Raw genomic sequence first — 20,958 nt, 5'->3', positions numbered from 1 at the left:
ACACCCCAGGATCAGTGCACCTTTGGCCCACTAGCGTCCCCAAGCCGCTTTGTCCTCTGGCCCTCAGTTGGCATCTCGCACTGACCCTGCTGCCCTGGGCAGGACACCCACTCCAGGCCTTGGGACAGACCCTTGCCCTCTGGGTGCCCCAGCTGCGCAGGTAGCCCTTGGCTGCTCCACCAGGGGGCGCGGAGCCCAAATGAGGCAGCCCAGGAACAAAGGCTGGGAGCATGAAGTAACCCAGGCCAGATGCTGCGAGGACCCCGGCACAAGCAAGGGTTCCTGGGACGGGCTGGCCCTCAGTGCATCCTGAGCCTTTCAAAGATGGTGGTGCCCGGCTGGAGTGTCAAGGGAGGGAAAGGGACGCCAGGTGTGTGGCAGACCCTGGAGTCCAGGAACACACAGCGGGATGTTGGTCAGAACAGGGTGAGGGTGGTACTAGAGCCCCCCGGCTGACTGGGCCAGACGCAGGACACAGCCTGTCGTGTGCAGGGCGGCTGGTCCAGACCATAGGATTCCCACAACCTGCATGTGGAGCGAAGGTGGATCGGGGCCTGCCTCTGCGTGTGTCCTGCCCGTGAGCTCCGATGCTCCCTTCCTCCTGCCCGTTTGCCCTTCCTCTCCTCCATGGCATCCTAACTGGTTTCCCTGGCACAGCATGGTGCCACCAGGCTCAGAGTCTCACAAGGCACCCTATACAGCCCCACACTCCCACCCAAGACCGGACCCAGCCTGCTGCCTCCAGAGGTGCCCAGGAATGCTGCAGGGCACAGGGTCTGGCCGCCCAGGACACACTGCCTCTGCTTCCTTGGTTCAGAGCTGGTGTCTGTTTACAAATTCTATCCTTGCAGCTTAGGCTTCCCGGACTCCCCAGCCCTGTTCAGGTTTTCTCACATCAGGAAATCTGCTTCCCAAACACCATGGTCAGGTCTGAGGCCTGGGGCCCTGGGAGCACCATCAGGCCACGGGTCAGGGGATGGGCATCCTGGGGCAGCAGGTCAAGCCACCGCCTGAGATGCCAGCATCCCGAATGGGCACTGGTTCGAGCCTGGCTGATCCACTGATGGCCTAGGGAAGCAGTGGTGGATAGCCCAAGTGCTTAAACCTCTGTCCCCTCATGGGAGGGCAGGATGATGCCCTGGCTTTGCCGCTGTGGTCATTTGGGGAGTGAACCAGCAGCAGGTAGGAACTCTGCATTTTTAAAAAAGATTTATTTATTTTTATTGTAAAGGCAGATTTAGAAAGTTCTTCTGTCTGCTGTTTTACTCCCCAAGTGGCCACAATGGCTGAAGCTGAGCCAATCTGAAGCCAAGAGCCAGGAGCTTTCCCCAGGTCTCCCACGCAGGTGCATGGTCCCAAAGCTTTGGGCTGTCCTCGAATGCTTTCCCAGGCTACAAGCAGGGAGCTGGATGGGAAGTGGAACAGCCAGGACACAAATTGGTGCCCTTATGGGATCCTAGTGCATGCAAGGTGAGGATTTAGCCGCTAGGCCATTGTGCTGGGTCTGAAATTCTGCATTTTCAGTAAACAACTATAACGAAATGAAGGGAAAGAGGCTATGAGTAGGTGGAGTGGAGGCCTTTATTCTAGTGGCAGAACAAGCTGGAAGTCCTGTGGGCTGCCCCAGGCTACGCCCGTACCAGGGGCTCCCATCTGGCTGTCCCCAGGACACAGAGTAAAACAGGACTTCAGAGCCCCTGCTATCCTCCACACCCAAGGGTAAGTGGTGTGCGTGGGGTCACTTCCTTGGACGACCTCCCCGGGGCAGCCACAGAGGAGAGAACAAAGGTTCTGTGGCCAGGGCAGCTGGGCCCACCCCCTGGGCTCCTGGCTGCAGCCTGCGTCTCCCTAGCTAGTCTGCACTCCCCGAGTGGTGGGGGTGGGGGAAGGGAGCCGAGGGTCCACTCTGTCCTCAGCCAGATGAACAGGCCTGGCCACATCCTTAGAAAGGCCGCTCCAAGCACCTTGATGCCGCCGCTGCCCCTGTGTGCTCAGCAAACAGCATTGATCCACCACCAGCCTCGGCAGGGCCGTGCTCCAGGCGGTGGCAGGCCTCGAGCCAGCCCAGCAGGTACCAGCTGGGAACAAAGCCTAGGCCCCAAACTCAAGGGTTATGAATGCAAAGGCTTAAACTGTGGCTGCCACCCGCAGGCAAGTCAGGGCCTCCTAGTCACCCTGAGTGGCCTGCCAGCAGCTACTGGCAAAGAAACAGCCCGGTCTGCAGGGCACGTGACAGTTGCTCTGCTAGTCCCCTTGAATGGGCTCTGGTAACCTGTGCCCACTGAGGACAAGGTGCAGGCAACCTGCCTGTGCTGGGCTGGCGCCCGTGGGGTCCCTGCACCGTGGGCTCCCCGCAACCGTGGGGTCCCCTAGCCGTGGGTTCTGCTGCAGCCGTAGGGTCCCCTCAATCGTGGGGTCCCCTAGCCGTGGGCTCCCCGCCCCGCCGCCAGGTGGCGCCCTCGGCGCCCGCCCTGGTCCCGCGCGCCGTCATCTTCGCGCCCTCCCCGGCGACGGGGCGGGGCGGCCACCGACCCAATCCGAGCCGGGGCGGGCCGGGGCGGGCCGGGCCGCGGGCCACGATAAAGGCGTGGGGCCGGGGCCTCTGGAGCAGAGAGCCGGGAGTCTCGGGATCCGGGAACCTCGGGAGTCGGGCGCCTCACGGGAGCCGGTCCGATCCGATCCGATCCGACCCGACCCGACCCGAGCCGACCCGAGCCGAGGCGAGCAGAGCCGATCCGATCCGATCCGAGCGTCGCGCCCCTCGCCGACCAGGTAGGTGAGCAGGTGGAGACGCCGGGGCTGGGGCGGCGCGCCCACAGGCTCCCCGGCCTCGGGTGACCCAACAATGCGGGCCGCACCCCCGACCGGTGCCGCCTCCCCCGGGCCGCGGCCGGGACCAGGCGCGCGGGGCGCTGGGCGCGCAAGGTGGAGTCGCGCTTCTCCCCCGGGGCCGGGAAGCGGGGGTCGGGCCCTTGCCGCAAGGCCGCGGACCAAGATGAGGACGACGGCGGCCCGCGCTCCTCCGAGTCCCGCTCCAACTGCTTCGGCTTTGTGGCCTACTCGGTGAACTCGGGGGAGAGGGCGCACGCCAAGGTCAGGACCTCAAGGGCCGAGCGCCCCGCGTCCCCCACGCCGTCGCCCTCGCCGCGCAAGGTCCGCTGCCTGGACCTGCGCGAGCCGCCCGCGGGGCGCGAACGCGGGCCGAGGCCGAGCGCGCTGCGCGTCGCGCCGCACCTGCCCTGGTCGGACCTGCCTCGGCTCGGGTGAGCGCCTGGAGCCCGGGCCGGGGAGGGGAGCCCGGGCCGGCCGCGCCCTGCTGCCTCCCAGCACCCCACCCCCGCCGGCCGCGGGCCACGGCTCCTGGTCCTCGGGGCCGAGCGGCGCCCCACTTCCTCGTTGGGGGAGGGCGGCCCCTGCCCGCCCGCCTGGGCTGCTGTTGTGGTGTTTGCGCTGCGGGCGGACTTGTTCCCCGGCCTGTGGCCGAACTTTTGCACTTTGTTTGCTTCCTGGGACCCTGGGGGTTATCGGGAAGGCGCAGGCCCCCGGCGGAGATTCCAGCTGGGGCTGCTGAGTGGCTCAGGGACTTCACCCTGGGAGCTCTGAGGGATTGGGCCTTGGTGAAACCGGCTGGAGGAGTGGGTGGGACCACAGACTTGCAGCCCCTCCTGCGGCCTGCAGGGCGTGGAGGTTTGCAAAGGGAGGATCAGCGGGTGGGCCGGGTGGGCTGGCAGCTCCTGAGACGGGCTTAGGACCTGGGCGTGTGCTTCTGGGACAGGCTTAGGACCTGGGCGTGTGCTCCTGTCCCCACAGGACGCCATCTACCATGACCACCTCGGCAAGTTCCCACCTCAACAAAGGCATCAAGCAGGTGTACATGGGCCTGCCGCAGGGGGAGAAGGTGCAGGCCATGTACATCTGGATCGACGGCACCGGGGAGGGGCTGCGCTGCAAGACCCGCACGCTGGACAGCGAGCCCAAGTGTGTGGAAGGTGAGCCGGGGTGCCTGGACACACCTGTGTGGGAGCCCCAACACTGTGTTCCGAGGAGGCTCCCGTGGGACCTGCCTCAGCCTGCATGTAGTCGGAGTGGCTTTCCTGAGTTGTTCCGTGGTCCACACACCAACCTGCCTGGCGCCGTTGCTTGCTGCGCAGCCCACAGCTGGCAAGGGGCCTGAGGGACTGAGGGCTGGGCACTTGCTGCGGCAGGTGCTGGGCAGGCCCTGGCTGCCAGGGGAGTGAGGGCAAAGGGAGGTGGGGGGTGGCCTGGGGTGCCCTGCCCCTCAGAGCCCCAAGGCATCGCCTCTGCTCCTTTCTATGAGGACGATGCGCTTAGGGGTGCCAAGGACACAGAAGCCTTGTGCGATGGAGTGGGGAATGGACGCAGGGAGCGGCTGCTCGCCTGGGCAGTCTAGGCCGAATTTCCTGTCTTGGATCTCCAGAGCTCCCTGAGTGGAACTTTGATGGGTCCAGCACCTTCCAGTCAGAAGGCTCCAACAGCGACATGTATCTCATCCCTGCCGCCATGTTCCGTGACCCCTTCCGCAAGGACCCCAACAAGCTGGTGTTTTGCGAGGTCCTCAAGTACAACCGGAAGCCTGCAGGTGGGTATATGGGGCAGGTGTGTGTCCCCAGCTGAGCCTGCAGGTGTGGGGGACAGGTGTGTGTCCCCAGCTGAGCCTGCTGGTGTGGGGGACAGATGTGTGTCCCCAGCTGAGCCTGCAGGTGTGGGGGACAGGTGTGTGTCCCCAGCTGGACCTGCAGATGTGGGGGACAGGTGTGTGTCCCCATCTGAGCCTGCAGGTGGGTATATGGACCAGGTACGTGTCCCTAGCTGAGCCTGTGGTTGTGGGGGACAGGTGTGTGTCCCCAGCTGAGCCTGCGGGTGTGGGGGACAGGTGTGTGTCCCCAGCTGGACCTGCAGATGTGCGGGATAGGTGGGTGTGAAGTTGGTGGTCCCAGAGTTGAGCTCTCAGCCTGCCCTGATGGGGAAGGAGAGGGGAGGTCTTATGGCCAGCCTGACTTTGGGGTCTGGTGTCGTGGGGCTGCCGCTGACTGCCCGTCAACTCTGGGCTGTCCTGTGGTGACACTGGGCACCTTGGTTCATGAGCGGCAAGTTGCGGGCAGCGGTCTGGTGCTGTGCTGTCGGCTGCCATCACTTTGGGGGGTTAATGGCTGCTGGCACGGTGCAGCTGTCTCCCTCTGTAGACCCTGGCTTCTGCCCTGGAGAGGTAGTGCAGTGAGGCTGGGCGGGGAGGGTGGCCAGTGTGGTCTTCTGGGCACATGGTCACTGTACCCAGTCCTGGGGTGGCCCTACAGTTGCCCCACCCCCTTGAGCCGTTGCGGATGAACTCACCCCCATGAGCTGTGGGGAGGGGGCGCGGTTGCCTTCCTGAGCTGTCGGGGCAGGGTCACCCCTTGAATTTGGGGACGGCTTGGCACGCTCACTGGGACTCCTGTACAGAGAGCAACCTGCGGTATACCTGCAAGCACATCATGGACATGGTCAGCAGCCAGCACCCGTGGTTTGGAATGGAGCAGGAGTACACGCTCATGGGCACCGACGGGCACCCCTTCGGCTGGCCTTCTAATGGCTTCCCCGGGCCACAAGGTGAGCCCTTTGCTTGTCTGGGGGGATGGACTAGGCCCAGGTTCTGGCACTGACCCCTGCCCACCCCTAGGTCCCTACTACTGTGGCGTGGGCGCCGACAAGGCCTACGGCCGAGACATCGTGGAGGCGCACTACCGGGCCTGCCTCTACGCGGGCATCAAGATCGCGGGCACCAACGCCGAGGTCATGCCAGCCCAGGTGAGGGCTGCCCTGTTGCCTCCAGGGCAGAGGGAGCAGGCCTGCGGCCACTGCTCTAACCCAATGTCTTCCTGTAGTGGGAGTTCCAGATCGGGCCTTGTGAAGGCATCCACATGGGGGACCACCTCTGGGTGGCCCGCTTCATCCTGCACCGCGTGTGTGAGGACTTCGGGGTGATAGCGACCTTCGACCCCAAGCCGATCCCTGGCAACTGGAACGGCGCGGGCTGCCACACCAACTTCAGCACCAAGGCCATGCGCGAGGAGAACGGGCTCAAGTGAGGGGATGGGGTCTGGAGGGGTGGGCAGGGCAGTACCTCGCTCAGCGTTGAGCCCCCAGAAGTGCCCGCTGGCATTTGAAAGGTGGGCTCAGTGGCAGGTCTGGCAGGAGGCATGTTGGGAAGGAAGCCTAGTAGGGGGTTGGGGGAGCCGCACTGTGCCTCTGTCGGGGGGCAGGACTTGCGTGTGTTCTGAGCCCCGTTTGGGCCCACAGGCACATCGAGGAGGCCATTGAGAAGCTGAGCCGGCGGCACCAGTACCACATCCGTGCCTATGACCCCAAGGGAGGCCTGGACAACGCACGCCGCCTCACCGGCTTCCACGAGACCTCCAACATCAACGACTTCTCGGCTGGGGTGGCTAACCGCAGCGCCAGCATCCGCATCCCGAGGGCTGTGGGCCAGGAACGTCGGGGCTATTTCGAGGACCGCCGACCCTCAGCCAACTGCGACCCATTTGCCGTCACCGAGGCGCTGGTGCGCACCTGCCTGCTCAATGAGACGGGCGACGAGCCCTTCCAATACAAGAACTGAGCGCGCCCCTGGCCGCCTGCTGTAGCCCTGTGCAATAGCACCTGTGCTGCTCCTCAGCCCGCCTGCCTGTTTGCCGTCTTTGGCCAGGAGCCAGGGGGTGGGGCCTGCCCGTACCTGCCCCCTCTCCTGAGCCAGTCTCCCAGTGCCTTCGTTCGGGGTTGGGGTCCCTGCCTCGGGAGCTGGGGGTGGGTCGTGACCGAGGCCCCTCCGAGGTAGAGGTGTCCCCTTCTCAAATGGCTCTGCCACCTCTGTGGAGAAAAGCCAAGTAATGTTTTTATATTTAAATGCAGGAGGACAGGGGTGTGGTGGGTTTATCCAGGGAGAGCTGTCCTAGGCAGGCCGGGGCCTGGAGGGGATATGGGATGTGGGCGGCAGTGGGGACAGGCATCCCCTACCAGGGTGTGCCTCACATCCCCCTGGTGTGTCCCTCAGGGCCCTGGCCATTCCTGAAGTGGGCCTTTTGATACATTGGATTTTCTACAGCAGAGCCAGGTTAGGTTTGAATTGGTGGCGGCCCATGGCCGTGGGCGGTGCCCGAGTGCGGCCCCTCCCCCACGGTGTTGTGCTGGCCGCAGTGCCGGCTGCAGCTTCCTCTGGGTGACGTCTCCTGATTACCACGTACAGCATGTTCAGCCTCAGATAACTTCTCGTTGTAAACAAACTAACTGCCCGGAGCAGCGCTTATAAACCAACCTAACGTTCACCGGCCCTGCCGACTCCATGTGGTCCTTCCCTGGCAATGCTAGAAAAGGGGGCTGGGGTTTGAAAACCTGTCCCTGGCTGGGTCAGGGGTGGGGGACCTGTCCCTCAGGCCTTTGTGCACCCCCACCCTGTCACATGGCTGTGGGCGTGGCTGGGCTCGCCTTCCACAGCAGCCAGCTGCCAGGGCTCTGAAGTGGCAGACGCCTTCCGGGCTGGCCTGATGCTGGGGCGTGATGCAACCCCTGGAGGGCCTTGGGAGGGTGGATCTGGTTTGGGTTCGCTCCCGAGCGGAAGCTGAACTCCAGGCACCAATTCTAGGGCATGCTGTGGCCAGCCTTGGGCCCACCCCTGGAAGCACCTCCGTGTGCTCCCCAACATGCTGGTCTCAGTGCTGGGTAGCAGGTGCAGGTCTCCAGTCGGGGCACCTTGGGGAAGTCCTAGTGTGGCCAGTATTGAGCAGGGTGGCCCTGGCTGCTGTCCCCCACGTGGTTGCCCCGTATAGCTTCCCACTAGCTCCATATGCAGTTGAACCTACTGTGCTTGTTCGGGTCCCGAACGGAAAGGTTTCGTGAGAAAGCCAGGCAGGAACAGTGCCAGGGCGAGCTTGAAGGAGGCGTGTACGCAAATGCACCCAGTCTGGAAGTGGCCCATGTTGCAGTGCTGGCTCCCTGCTTGGGAAGGCGGTGCTGGGTGGTGGTCCCTGTACCCAGGTGGGAAATGAGCAGAGCTGGTCTTGTGCTTGCTGTCTCTGTGTGCCTCTAGACGTCTTCAAGAATAGTCTAGAACAAAGCACCTGCAGTGGGGGTCTCGGCCTCACAGAGGCGTCTGTGGGGCAATGGGGCTGGTACTGTCTTGTCCAGCCTTGGCAGAGCCACCTGCCGGCTGTTTCTGGTTGGACGCTGCCACCCAGGGGCTTTGAGGGCTGCTTATAGCACATATGCACACATGTGCAATGCCACACACTTCACCTTGTAAAGCAGCTAGTGACTAACCGTGCCCAGGAATGGGTGTAGCTGAGGTAGCCCCATCAGCCATGCGCACCCTGGTGTGTCTCCCCACTCCGTGAGGGGGCTTCCCATGCATACAGTTGCTTCCTAGGGGGCCTTCGGGCAACTTCTGTTGACGCAAGGCTACCTCTCACCTGACCTTGGCTGCCCTAGCCCTGTGACCCAGCAGCATCCAGCTCCACTTGGTGTGGTGGCCACAGGCTCCTCTGATGTAGCACTACAGACTCAAACAGCGCCTGAAAGACATGTGTCTTGGGTGGGATGGTCCGGGACAGTCGTGTGTAGCCCCGAGGTACCTGTCCTGTCCCTTGAACCCAGGCCAGTGCTGTGTCCTGAATGCTGCTAGGGAACTGCCGGGAGGATGCTGTGGAGGCCCCGCCCCTTCCCAGGAGACCCTCTCCACCGCTGGCCCTCCCTGCCCACCCCTAAGCCTCACTGGCACCGAAGGGGTTGCTGCAGGGCTCAGATCTGACCTGAATCCTTTTTTGGGTCACAGTCTTGCGTGGGTTGGAGGCCTCTTTGGGAGCCCTGGCCCCAAGACCCTTACCTGGGCCAGCTGATCACCAGGGAGCCGTTCAAGGTTTCCTGCTCACCAAGGCCTAGATTTGTCTGAATGGCAGTGATACAGAGGGAGGGAGGGGTGGATCCTCCACTTTGCTGCTATGGCCAGGTCTGGGCCAGGCTGAGACGGGAGCTTCTTCCAAGTCTCCCAGGTGATTGGTGGGGGCCCAAGCACTTGGACCATCTTTGGCTGCTTTCCCGGATACATTAGCAGGGGGCTGGCTCAGAAGTAGAGCTGCCTGGAGTTGAACCTGAGCTCGTGTGGGATGCCAGGCTCACCGGCTGTAGCTTAGCGTGCTGTGCCATAGTGCCAGCTGGAGTCAGTCATTTCCCTTCTCTCCCCAAAAGTGAGGGGGACTCCAGGAGCTGCTCAGGAACAGGGCCATACCCCCAGGCACTTCTCCAGACTGGAAGACAACAGTGTGCACTGGCCCTTCCCATGGGCCCCTGCTGAAGCCCAAGACGCTTCCGGGTCCCCAGGAGTGGGGCTGTGCGGCCCCGCCCCTCGCCTCAGTGGACAGCAGCCAGGAAGGCTGGGGCGGCTGCCGTGTTCCCTGTGCTGCTGCTGCGCCTGGCACGGGGCAGGCTGTTTTGTTTTCAGAAGCGGCGTTACATAACTGCCGTCGGGGTATGGGGGAGGGACGGGAGAATGAGGAAGGAGCTCTGGCTGGTGAGCAGTGAGGCCCAGGCCTTTGTGTTGCTCGCGGCCCCAGTTCCCCTGGAGTCCTGCTCTCCCCATTGTGTCCCCAACTCCCCAGGGGGTCCTGCCCCACACTGTGTCTCCGACTCTCCAGGAGGTCCTACCCACTCCGGCCTGCCCTCTGTGGTGATGTTGAGGGCAGGTGCCACAGGGAGCACCTAGGGTCAGTCAGGGCACTGGGACCCCAAGAGGCATCTGGCTTCTCAGGATCCCAGGACCCCAGCTGACCCCACTAGCAGCCAGGCAGACCAGGGCCTCTCTCTGTGTCAGAGGTCACACACTTTCCACACCGCATGGGAAGGCACAGCGGCTGTGGTCTGCTAGACCTCTGTGGGACCATCACTCCCAGGCCAGCTCAGTGGACTCGCATTGTTCCTTGGTACTAGGGGGTGGGGGTGCAGGGCCAGCTGTGGTCAGCTGGTTCAGCCACTACCAGAGTCCCCTACTTGGCTACACGTCCAGTTCCACCTAGGCCGCTTCCCACCAGCTCCCTGCTGAGGGCCTGGGACAGGAATAACCTTGGTCCCTGCCATCCATGTTGGGGACCGGGGTAGTTGGGGCTTTGCATGACCAGCCCCAACTGCTGTGGACCCAAGGGAGAGAGTCACTGAACGAAGCATCTCTGTCTTTTTGTCCACACACTACCTATCACTCTGCCTCTCTTTGGACGCATGCATCTGGTGGCTAAGAAGGGACGTGGGACCCCCGAGGTGATGGTGGGAGGACTGGCATGCCCCAGCCCAAGGCTCAAGCTGCATCTGGCATGGCCAAGGGCAGAGGTCATGACGTCAGGGCATATCGTGGGCTGACCTGGGCCTGCTCCACGCTGGGCTGACCTCCTGTGCTGACCTGGGCCTGCTCCATGCTGGGCTGACCTCCTGTGCTGACCTGGGCCTGCTCCATGCTGGGCTGACCTGTGCTGACCTGAGCCTACTCCATGCTGGGTTGACCTCCCTGTACGCTGACCTGGGCCTGCTCCATGCTGGGCTGACCTGTGCTGACCTGGGCCTGCTCCACGCAGGGCTGACCTGTGCTGACCTGGGCCTGCTCCACGCTGGGCTGACCTGTGCTGACCTGGGCCTGCTCCACGCTGGGTTGACCTCCCTGTATGCTGACCTGAGCCTGCTCCACGCAGGGCTGACCTCCTGTGCTGACCTGGGCCTGCTCCATGCTGGGCTGACCTGTGCTGACCTGAGCCTGCTCCACGCTGGGTTGACCTCCCTGTACGCTGACCTGGGCCTGCTCCGCGCAGGGCTGACCTCCTGTGCTGACCTGGGCCTGCTCTTTGCCCTGCTCCCCTGCTGGCATTTACCCTCCCCTGCCTGTATTCTCTAGGTCGCCATAGGACCATCCAGGGCTCCTCTTCATTTTCTTTTTGCCCCACCCCCTCCACTGTTTGTCGCTGTCAATGGGGTAAGTAATGACCCTGGGGGAGGTGCCTTTGGGGAAGATTTCAAATCCTGCGCCTGCCTTCTGCCTTCTCTCTGGAGTCCGTCCTGGCCCCCAGGCCGTGAGCCTGAAGTCCCATGTCCATCGCGTCGTTCTCAGGGCCTGCAACACTTGGGAAACGTGCACTGGGAAGGTAGGACTCAACATTTTTGCACCAAGTAAGCCTGTTTGCGTTCCTTGTTCAGGGATATTTTATTTTCTCTTGTACATGAATTTCGTGCCATTCCTGTCCCAAGTGAGCATTACCCGGACATGGCTGCCTCTGGATGTGATGGCCAAGCCAGGCCAGGCCTCCCTGCTTTCTCTCACAGGTGGTTTTCCGTAGGCCGTGGCCGTGTAGTGCTGACCACCTCCGCCCCTTAGCCTTGGCACTGGCCTCTCCCAGGCAGGGAGTGTTTGTGGCTGTTCCATTCATGAATCTGGCCAGAATCAGGCCCTTTCCTGGTACCCGGCCTGAGCACTGTGTGGCCAGCAAGGTCACGATAGACCAGGCTGACTTAGGGGAGGTGGGACAGAGCCGGCACCACTCAAAACTACCGAGAACAGCATTTCTCCAATGTTCTGTGTAAATGTTCAGACCTGAGTTACTGTGGGAAACTGCGGAAAGGAGGGTGGGAGGCTTCCCACCTCACAGGTCTCTAGCACCTGCTGGCGCCCATGGGAGGTCCTGAGCAGAGGCAGGGACAGGGACGTGGAGCCCAATCTCAGTGTGGATGCAGCCCCTGGAGGCCACATGGCATCTGCTCAGTGCCCCGGGTCCCAGCGACATAGGCGATAAGGGCACCGACAGGGTGGGCAAGGGGGTTGCCCCGACCCAGGCTCCTCTCTCCCCATCCTGCTGGTACCTCGGTGGTGCTGTTGTCCATGGCAGCTGTCCGAGCCATAACTTCTGGGGTGGGAGGGCGCAGGGTGCAGTTTGGGGAGCGGAGAAGGATGGGCAGGGATGGGTTGGGGGAATGAAGTGGTGGGAATGGGTGTAGAGCTCACTTGACCCTCCTGCTGCTGCGAGGGGGGGTGGGGGCCTCAGGGGACAAACAAACAGCCGACTGCAGCTCGAATCCCGCCCTAAGCCTGCCATCCTCTCCCGTGTCCTCCCAGGAGCAGGGATGGGCGGGTGGCTCTCCTGGAGATGGCCTGAGAGTTGGAGGAGAATGTCTGTGGTCTCCAAGCCCAGATCCACTGCGTGGGGCACGGGACAAGCATGTCTGGGGGCGATGCTGGGAGACCCCCTCCCTGAGCTCACCTGACAGTGTCTGGCATGGAAGGTGAGGCTCATCTGTCGGCCTCAGCCTGTGACCAAGACTGTCCCGTTGTCCCTGAGTGAGGCTGCTCCCTGTCGCCCTTGGTGGGGGTGGCGGGACACTGGGGACAGCACTGTGCCTGGGTTCCCGGGGCAGGCCCCCACAGGGAGCTCTGCTCATGGATGGTGGACCTGAGCCTTTAGCTGCCCTGCCTCTAGCTCCCGCAGGCCTCGTCCCAGAGAATGCCTGAACTGGACATGCGGCCTGAGCAGAGCTGCAAGGCTGTCTGCTGTCCCCTGTGCCGTGGACCCTCCATTCCCACTTCCCAGGACGCCCACAGAGCCCCACTGCCTGCCCATCCCAGGCCTCCATTGGGATCCCCCTGGCCCTGGTTCCCAGTGGAGGACAGAGGGCTCTGCTGACCCTGTGGCCTGTCACATGATCGCGCCCTCATGGCCTTACGACCCAGGGAGCGGTCAGTGTCCCCGTTCTTTTTCCTCTTCTTTAAAAGATTTATTTACTTTTATTTGAAAGGCAGATTTACAGACAGGAGATATGGAGAGAAAGATCTTCTGTCCACTGGTTCACTTCCCCAGTGGCCCAATGGCCAGAGCTGAACTCCAAAGCCAGGAGCCAGGAGCTTCTTCCTGGTCTCCCAAGTGGGTGCAGGGACCCAAGGCTTTGGGTCGTCCTCAGCTGCTTTCCCAGGCCACCAGCAGGGAGCTGGGCGGGAAGTGGAGTAGCTAGGACATGAATCAGTGCCCCTATGGGATGTTGGTGTTTGTCACGATTTAGCCACTGAGCCTTTGTGTCTCAGTTCTAACCTCTGCCTGCTGAAATCTGCAGAGCCTGGGAGACCCCGGCCCCCTGCAGACTGGGAGGCTCTGGAACTGAGAAGCCTGGCCCTGGAGGCTGCCTGGCCCCTTACAGCCAGCCAGGTCTCCCACTGACCTCTCTGCATGTGCGTGTGCCCTGCCTTTTGTCTTCCGGCCTACAGCTGCAGTCTGACCTGCTCTGGGCCAGGCTGAGCCGTGTGGGTGGTCAGGGGTGAGGCCAGCTAAGAAGGAACAGGCTGCCGGCTGGGGCTGTGACCCTACGGACACCACTTCCCTCTTCCGGGCGCTGTGTCCTTCCCAGTCCTCCCCAGCGCTGCTCCCACCTGCCTCGCCCCTGCCCGGGCCTGTTCCTAAACAAACGATCGGAGCCGCCCAGGCAGGCAGACTCGGTGGGGACAGCTGCTGAGGCCCACGCCCCTCGCCCTGCCCGCCGGCTGTTGCCCACGCCTCTCACCCTGGAGGCCTGGCCTCCTGTGGGTCCTACCCTGGGCTTACCGGCACCAGGCCCTCTCCGCCTCTCCTCCCTGTGGACTCTCCGTGGGAGGTGGCCGTGTTGGCTGCAGTGTTGTCTCTGGCCTTGTAGCAGTCGGAAGCGTTGCGGAGGAGCCCATCCTGCCGGACCTGCAGTGCACCCTCTCGTTCGGACCTCACTTCCCCGTCAAGGGCACGGATGGATGTGGGGGAGCTTGTGTGGCACAGCCGTGGCCCCCCAGCCTCTCTCAGCTGTGCCCTCTCCACAGCCACTTGTGTCACTGTGTGGGCGTCCCACAGCTTGCTATTTGCTTATTGTAACTCAAGTTCATTTTCATTTGTGAGAGATGTGGCTGTGCGGGAGATGGAGAGCAGTAAGAGCTGCAGCTGTCCCATAGTGAACAACTGAACGGGGAAAACATCCTTTGACTTTTAAGTACAGAAACCAATTTGGGACAAGGAGCCTGCAGCGTAAGCTGTGCTGCCCACTCCTCCCTGTCGTTTCGCCCCAGGGACGAGCATGCGGAACTGCCCGAGTGCTTCAACTTCCTGTTTGTGAGCTGGTGAGTCTGGTGAGTCGGCATGTCGGGTGCTTGGTCTGTTTCCCTCTCACCCGTCCTCCCATGTGGGCTTCACCCTGGTGTGGAGGCTCAGGCACAGCTTTGGGAGCCTGAGCATGGCCCAGAGGTGGGGCTACAGGGAGAGGGCCCCACCCCGGGGCATCGTGATTCGTTCCCTCTTCTGGTCAGGACAACGTGGGCACTGGTCTCCTGCTGGGCAAGAGTGAAACCTCAGTCCTAATGCTGGGCCCAGTGCCAGCTCCCTCTGCCTCCCTGGGGCCTGCCCTGAGCACTCTGCCTCCTGCTCCCCTGGGCACTCAGCACCAGTAGAGGCTGTGGTTCCAGAGGTACAGCGGGGGTCCGTGAGGAGAAGGCCCGGTGGCTGTAATCTCAGCTGGCAGTATTGGTCTAGAGGGCAGGACCGGAGCGACATGGCTGGCATCAGTTCCCCCCACCAGGCACCACCTGAGCCTCATGTAGGCAGGGCCGCCCATCTAACCCCCAGATCCCTCGGCTCTGCTGCCCCTTGGGCCTCAACCAGCAGAGAGAATCTGCTCAGAGTGGAGATGGGGACACGGCCTGGTGCCCAGCCTGCTGCGCTCCAGCCACACCCCCTGGCGCTTCCACACTGGGTACGGAGCTTGCTGACCATTGCTCTCTGTCTGCGGCTCTGTACACACAGAGCCGGCTCCATCTACCTTGAGTCCCTGCCAGTCTGGTGGCAGCTGGCCATGTTCAGGCCATGCTGCTGGTCCTTAAGTCCCTTGGCTAAGAACCCCGTCTGCCTCAACCGCACCTGCAGCCATGGCATAGGATGACGGATGATGCGTGGATGACCATGGGACCAGGGCGTCCTGGGCAGCTGACACCCGTCAGACTCCCAAAGTGGAGCTCATCCGTTCATGCCCAGCCAACTCCAAGGTTTGCTGAGGGCCGTGATGCGTGTGTGCACATGGGTGAGCAAAGCTACACCCACCACAGTGACATTCCCCCTGAGGTGCTGTGTGCACCCCAAGAGCTCCTTGGCATCCATTCCATCACAAGAACTTGGCTGGTGTTGCTCAAAGCACGTGGTATAACTGTGACAAGCTCCAGAAGGCCCCTGCAGGTCCCAAGGCCCCTAGGAGCTCCGCATGCCAGCTTCCTCCCCAGCTGCAGAGTGACCAGGGGGAGTGTCCCTTGGAGCATCTGGGCCAGGCGTCCCCTCAGGCAGAGCCCTGGGACAGGGAGGTGGAGTGCTGGGGAGGGGAAGCCAGGCTGACCTTGCCGAGTTAGTTGGCCCCTGAGTCCCCTGGGAACATGTCTAGCTGATGGCCCCTTCCTGGGAGGCCCTTCACTGTGCACCCTGTGGAGTCTTGGGGGCTGGAAGTCACCAGAAGCAGTTTTGCTCCTGACTGGGAGATGCTTTTGGACACCTCCATCCTCAGATGAAGAAAGCTGATGTCAGAGTGCTCCTCCGTCCCGGGATGCTCTGAGAGGATCACTCCAGCATCCTGGTGAGCACTGCGGTGTACACACAGGCCCATGGACACACATACAAGTAAACACACACATATGCACATGGGTACATGTCCAAATAAACACAGATGCGCATACATGCACATGGATACACATGGGCACAGACACACACATAGATGCTGTCAGAAACACATAGAGATACCTGCACACTCACATAGGGCAGTGCACGCCACACACAAACACACGTGGGCACGCACAGACACAGCAGCAGGAAGGGGCATGTCAGGAGCCACCTTCTGAGTGTGCCCAGGGCAGAACCTGCTCCTGTCACCTCATGAGGGCAGGAGCCTGCTGGGATAGGAACAGGGCTAAGAAGGGGCAGATCTGAGGCTGTGCCCAGGTGCCTTGGGTCCTGAGACCAGGTGTCCCTGTTGTCAGCAGGGTGAATGACATCAGGGGTGTCTGCCTGCTGGTGGGGATGGAGCAGGGGGAGCACCCCACAGCCCTCCCTGGTGCAGGAAGCTTGGCTCCTTGCAGGCTCTCTCTCTGGGCGGCCATCTGGGCTCCCCCAGGAACTGGGTGTTTGGGAGGTGAGGTCTTCCAGGATCTCCACGCCATCCCTCCTCTGGGACTAAGCACTGTGGGTGAGGGCCCGGTGGGGGCAGGGCCAGGTCCCCCAGAGACCACAACCATGGGCCCTGTTCCACGTCCTATGTTCCCGAAGTCTTCCCCACATCCTTCAGAGAAAACAGGAGCCAAGCCAACCCAGAATGTAGGCAGAGCCGCTGGACAGGCCGTGGGGACAGGGGAGCAGCCAGTGTGGGGCCTGGCCCATGCCATATCCTCTAGCTCCAGCTAACACACACTCCAGGAAGGCCATCATAAAGTCTGACTGGGCCTGGAGACTGAGCCAATGGATGGACATGCATACCCGTGCATGTATAATTCTGTAATTCTGGCTTTCAAGTAAATAAATAAATAATCATGTACAACAAAGTGGCTTTCAGGACGTCTGTACTGGCCCTTGAGAACTGCTGGACAATGCCCCATTGTGTAGCCGAGGCCCTTCCTGCTCCTGAGCTGGCCTGGTTCCAAGTCTACCTGTGGGAGGGGCAGGAGCGCTGCTCAGAGCCTGGTCACTCCAAGGCGAGGCTGAAATTCAAACGTGGGATGCCAGGGCCCTATGTGGGCTGTGCAAGGCACCAGATTAGACACAAGTGCCGGCTGGGAGCCCAGCATCCACACACAGTGCTGCCTGACCCTCTGTCCTTGCTACCCTGGGACAGTCAGGACCTGGCGAAGCATATTTCAGTCACACAGGGGCACTGCATGGACAAGGCATGAAGGCCATGGGGGAGAGGGCTGCTAAATTCCAGAGGGGCCCGAGCTGCCACAAGCCCAGACTGGCCTCCCTTCCACGTGACGCCTCCCCAAGCCTCAGTGTTTTCAGAGCAGAGATGAGGCAGATCTGGATGCTGCTGCAGATGGTGCAGGCCTGGCAGTCTCCCACAAAGCCACATCCCTCACCAGGGACCTGTGTGGGGGCCACTGGGGCCTACACCCACCACTGAGGGGATTTGGGGTCCCCACAGCTCAACTTGCATGGTCCTTCCACATCCAGGAGGCTATCCAGTGCCAGATGGGAGGGAGGACCAATATGCTGGTTGTGATTGAGCCAATCGCAGGCTTTGAGTTGGACTTGTGGCCCCAGATTCAGCTCTCTGTGAACACGAGCCTGTTGGTCTTATTTCTGGGCAGTTCCTTTTTCCTATACCGGCTGGGAAGTCTGTTCCCTAGCTGCCTCATACCCCTGCTGCCGTATGCTCTGCCTGCTGCTCCCTGGTGCCATCATTGTGGACTCCCAACAGGAGCCCACCTGGAATTGAAGCTGTCGTGGCTTTCATGCACAGCCGAAGTGTGTGCAGCTGTCTATCTGTTCATGTATCCATGTATATGCATGTTTCCCTGTGTCTCTCGTGCTGTATGTTTTCTGTGTATCTGTATGTGTTACAGCTTGGGTGTCTTAGCATGTCCCAGGTGTACTGGAGCCCCTGGCCGCTGTAGCTACCCTGGAGGCCTCACATGTGTTGCCTGCACCTTCCTGGCAGTTATCTGAATGCGTTGTTGGGTGGTGCCCAACCCACACAGTGGGATGGACTCCCAGATTGGCTCTGGTCCAGGTCCACCCACCAGCTGTGTGTGGAGAGCAAGATGGACAGGGCCAGCGTCTCAGCAGGCTCACCCCTCTCAAGAGACCAGAGTCACGGGTGGATGCAGGGGAGGAGTCATAGGCTGCCCCAGCCCCGGGGCTCATGTCTGGCCAGAGGCCCAGGTTGTGGAGAGCTCCACACAGAGGCCAGAGTCATGGATGGTACTCCAGATGCTCCCCTCCCCGCAGGGGCCTGCCCTACCTCCACAGCACACCCTAGGCCCCTCACAGTCCCTAAGCTGGCCTCTGTCAGGCCCCTGCCACATGCTGGGCCCACGCAGCAGGAGTGGAGGACCTACCCCATGGATACCCTACCTACCCAGGACTCCCAGTGCTGGGGCCACACAGCAGGGCCTTCTGGGTCTCCTGTTGTTCCTTTGTCCTCCGTGTTCTCTAGGCCCCTTCTGGGGCTCCCAACCCACTCAGGGATGGGCAGCATGGTGCCGTCCGCCAGCAATGCTGCTCTCCAGTTCCTTGTGCCCCAACACAGCATCCCTTACGTGGCAACGACTTCATTGTCCACAATGGCAATGCCCATGGGTCCTGAAGAACCAGGAAAGGTGGGTGGTGCTGGGATCCCACCTGTCCTGGCCCTGCACTGGCACCAACTGCCCTGCTCTGCCAGGCCGCCACTTTGAAACCATCCTGCAGCCATGCACAGGTCAAAATGTTTGACACAGTTGGCTCAACACGCATGACAGGAATAGCTCAACATACATGACACCAGGAGAGAACAGAATGAGCTACCTACGACTTCCACAGGTGCCTGTTCTCAGTACCTGGGCACAGGCCTAGTCAAGCCCTGCCCTGCCCCCAGGCCACCAGAGATATCCTCCACAACTCTCAGCTACACCTTGTTCTGCCTGTTCTGAGGTAGGAAAGAAACAAAGTTCAATACAAAGAGCAAGACAAGCTCTTGAGCACTACGTCCCAGGCCTGGGGAGGCCGGAGGGTGGATGGGGGCACAGCCTTGAAGTGTTGCATCTGGGCTGGCTGGCTGGCTGGGTGCAGGCTGGCTGGCTTGGGAACCTCTGCTACAGGCCTCGCCCTTGGCCCTGGAGGCAGCCAGCACCTGAGCTTACCCTGGTCTGCACTGGAGGTGAGGGTGGTAAGGGCGGCCGGGGAGCCCCGAGGCTGGTTTCCCTGTTCTGCTCCAAGCCCAGACGTGAAACCAGGGAGGCTCCTAATCTGGTTTTATCTTGTTGACCCTCAGCGCCCAGGCCACAATCCAATCCCACACAGCATGCAAGTCAGGGAAGTTAATGAGCTTTGGAGCCGAGGCCCTGCCCCATCAGCGCCCGCAGCGAGGGTGAGGAGGAGGTAAGGCTGGGGCTCTAGGCCTGGGGACAAAGGCCCAGGCTCGCTGCTGTGTACAACCTCCTCCTTGAATGTCACTCGCTGCTGGGTCTGTGAGCTCAGAGTGGCTGGGCCGGCCCTCGCCACCTGCAGTGTTGGCCGAGGGGAGCTCTCCAGGCTCTGGCCCAGCCTTCACGAAGGCGCAGCACCAGCTCAGTGGTAGTGGAGGCCAATGTCCTACAGAGCAGAGAGAAGCCAGGCCTGCTTATTCACACTTGGGTAAAAGGCTGTTTTCGTCTCATCTGAAATACACAAGAGAGAGAGGATTTTCCACCCATTAGTTCACTGGGCAGATGACAGCCACAGTTGCCCATGTGACAGAGCCTTAGAACTTGAAACTTCTTCCTGTCTTCTCATGCATGTGAGCAGGGAACTGGATCGGGAGCCAAGCAAGCAGGACACAGACCACAGGTGTGCTGCGTGGTGGTGTGCACACGTGCACGCTGAGCTGACATGTTCTGAAGTGAGTTGACCCTACACACTATGCCATTTGTGCTGTGACACACACCCACTGCGGTGTCCGCGGACGCTCGGGGTAGTGCCTCTAGTGCAGTGAGAGCCACGGCTGCTATGCTGGTGACAATCACTGCGTCCTGCCAGAAGCGGGCCATTTGAAGGCCATGCTGCCACCCCCAGCCCTGGCTCAGCATTGCCCGCCTGCATGTGGCAGCCTTGGCAGACGTCTGGGAGACACCCTGGCTTTGCCATTCACCGGCTCTTGGTGAAGCTGTAACTCAAGTATTTTCCTTCCCGTGGCCGAGGAGTGTGAAGTACAGAGAGCAGCACTCACATTACATCAGAGATTTCTGAGCTGGGCTGCGGCCCTTCCCCGGGGAGACTGGGTGCCTGCCCTGCACCTTCCCACGGTCCTCTGTCCTTGCACCACGCCGCGCCACTCTCCTGGCCCCAACGAGTTTCGGGAATGTGGTGGCAGAGGGCAGAGGAGCTGGTGTGGAGTTGGTCCGGGAGAGGACCCACTTCCCGAGGCAGGCAGCACAGTGTGTGGCCGCCCAGTGCCAAGTATCCACCTGCCCCAGGGCAAGGGCGGCCTGTACTGTTCTTGTTTGTCTTGGAGCAGAGGGAGGCGCTGCGCGTAGAGGCCGCTTCACCAGCTCAGTGCTTGACGGGTCACAGGCCCGGCCTCAGGAAGAAGCTGTCCTGCCAGACACAGGCAAGGACTAACTGGCTCAAAAGATGTAATTTTTTTTAAGACTATCTGCAAGTATCTCTTAATCACTCAGTGGCTGCCTGATTCGTCTCGGGCCGTGGAGCTCTCGTGGGAGAGTGGATGGTTCATCAGCCAGCTGCATTCGGGTAACAGGCTGCTCACCCCAACGTGGGAAAGGCATCTCCCGCTTTCTTCTGGACCTTCAGCATTTACAGCCACCATTGCCAAGGGGCTTCTGGACGGCTGCCAGGGTCTGGATGGCGAGGTGCTCCATGCTGTTGGCTGGGGAGATGCAGACACAAGCCACAAGCAAGTCTGTTTGTGCCAAGGTGGCTGATGTGCACACAGCCAGGCGTGGTGGGTAGGTAATTGCACAAAGACTGTGCAACCACAGCAGAGGGGATCATGAACCTGGCCCTGACGTGGCTGTTCCCTGTGAACCAACCACAGAGCTGCGTGCAGACATTGCGGTTCTCACAGCGATCCAGTGCTCTGCCTCCCAAGCTACTACAACCAGCGGTGGAGTGGTGTGTGCACACGTGGCAGAAACCGGCCAAGCGACAGAGGAAGAGGCAGCCCCAGAGCACTGGGCTGGCACGGGCAGGGGCTGCATTGTGCGGCTGC

The 20,958-nt window shown here is 61.6% G+C and overlaps 1 protein-coding gene across 1 annotated transcript; it reads left to right on the top strand.

Moving 5' to 3' along the window:
• The first annotated feature begins 2,628 nt into the window (after positions 1–2,628).
• On the top strand, positions 2,629–7,324 carry GLUL (glutamate-ammonia ligase). Its single transcript, XM_040985339.1, has 7 exons — positions 2,629–2,772; positions 3,811–3,989; positions 4,439–4,600; positions 5,461–5,607; positions 5,678–5,805; positions 5,883–6,082; positions 6,298–7,324. Exons 2-7 carry the CDS (start codon positions 3,824–3,826, stop codon positions 6,614–6,616), a joined length of 1,122 nt encoding a protein of 373 aa, XP_040841273.1. The 5' UTR covers positions 2,629–2,772; positions 3,811–3,823; the 3' UTR covers positions 6,617–7,324.
• The last annotated feature ends 13,634 nt before the right edge of the window (positions 7,325–20,958 follow it).

The sequence above is a fragment of the Ochotona curzoniae genome, unplaced genomic scaffold (genome assembly GCF_017591425.1).
Source record: "Ochotona curzoniae isolate NIBS_2020 unplaced genomic scaffold, NIBS_Ocur_1.0 contig_430, whole genome shotgun sequence".
Lineage (NCBI taxonomy): Eukaryota > Metazoa > Chordata > Mammalia > Lagomorpha > Ochotonidae > Ochotona > Ochotona curzoniae.
The sequence above is the reverse complement of the archived record's forward strand: the minus strand, read 5'-3'. Positions and strand labels throughout refer to the sequence as shown.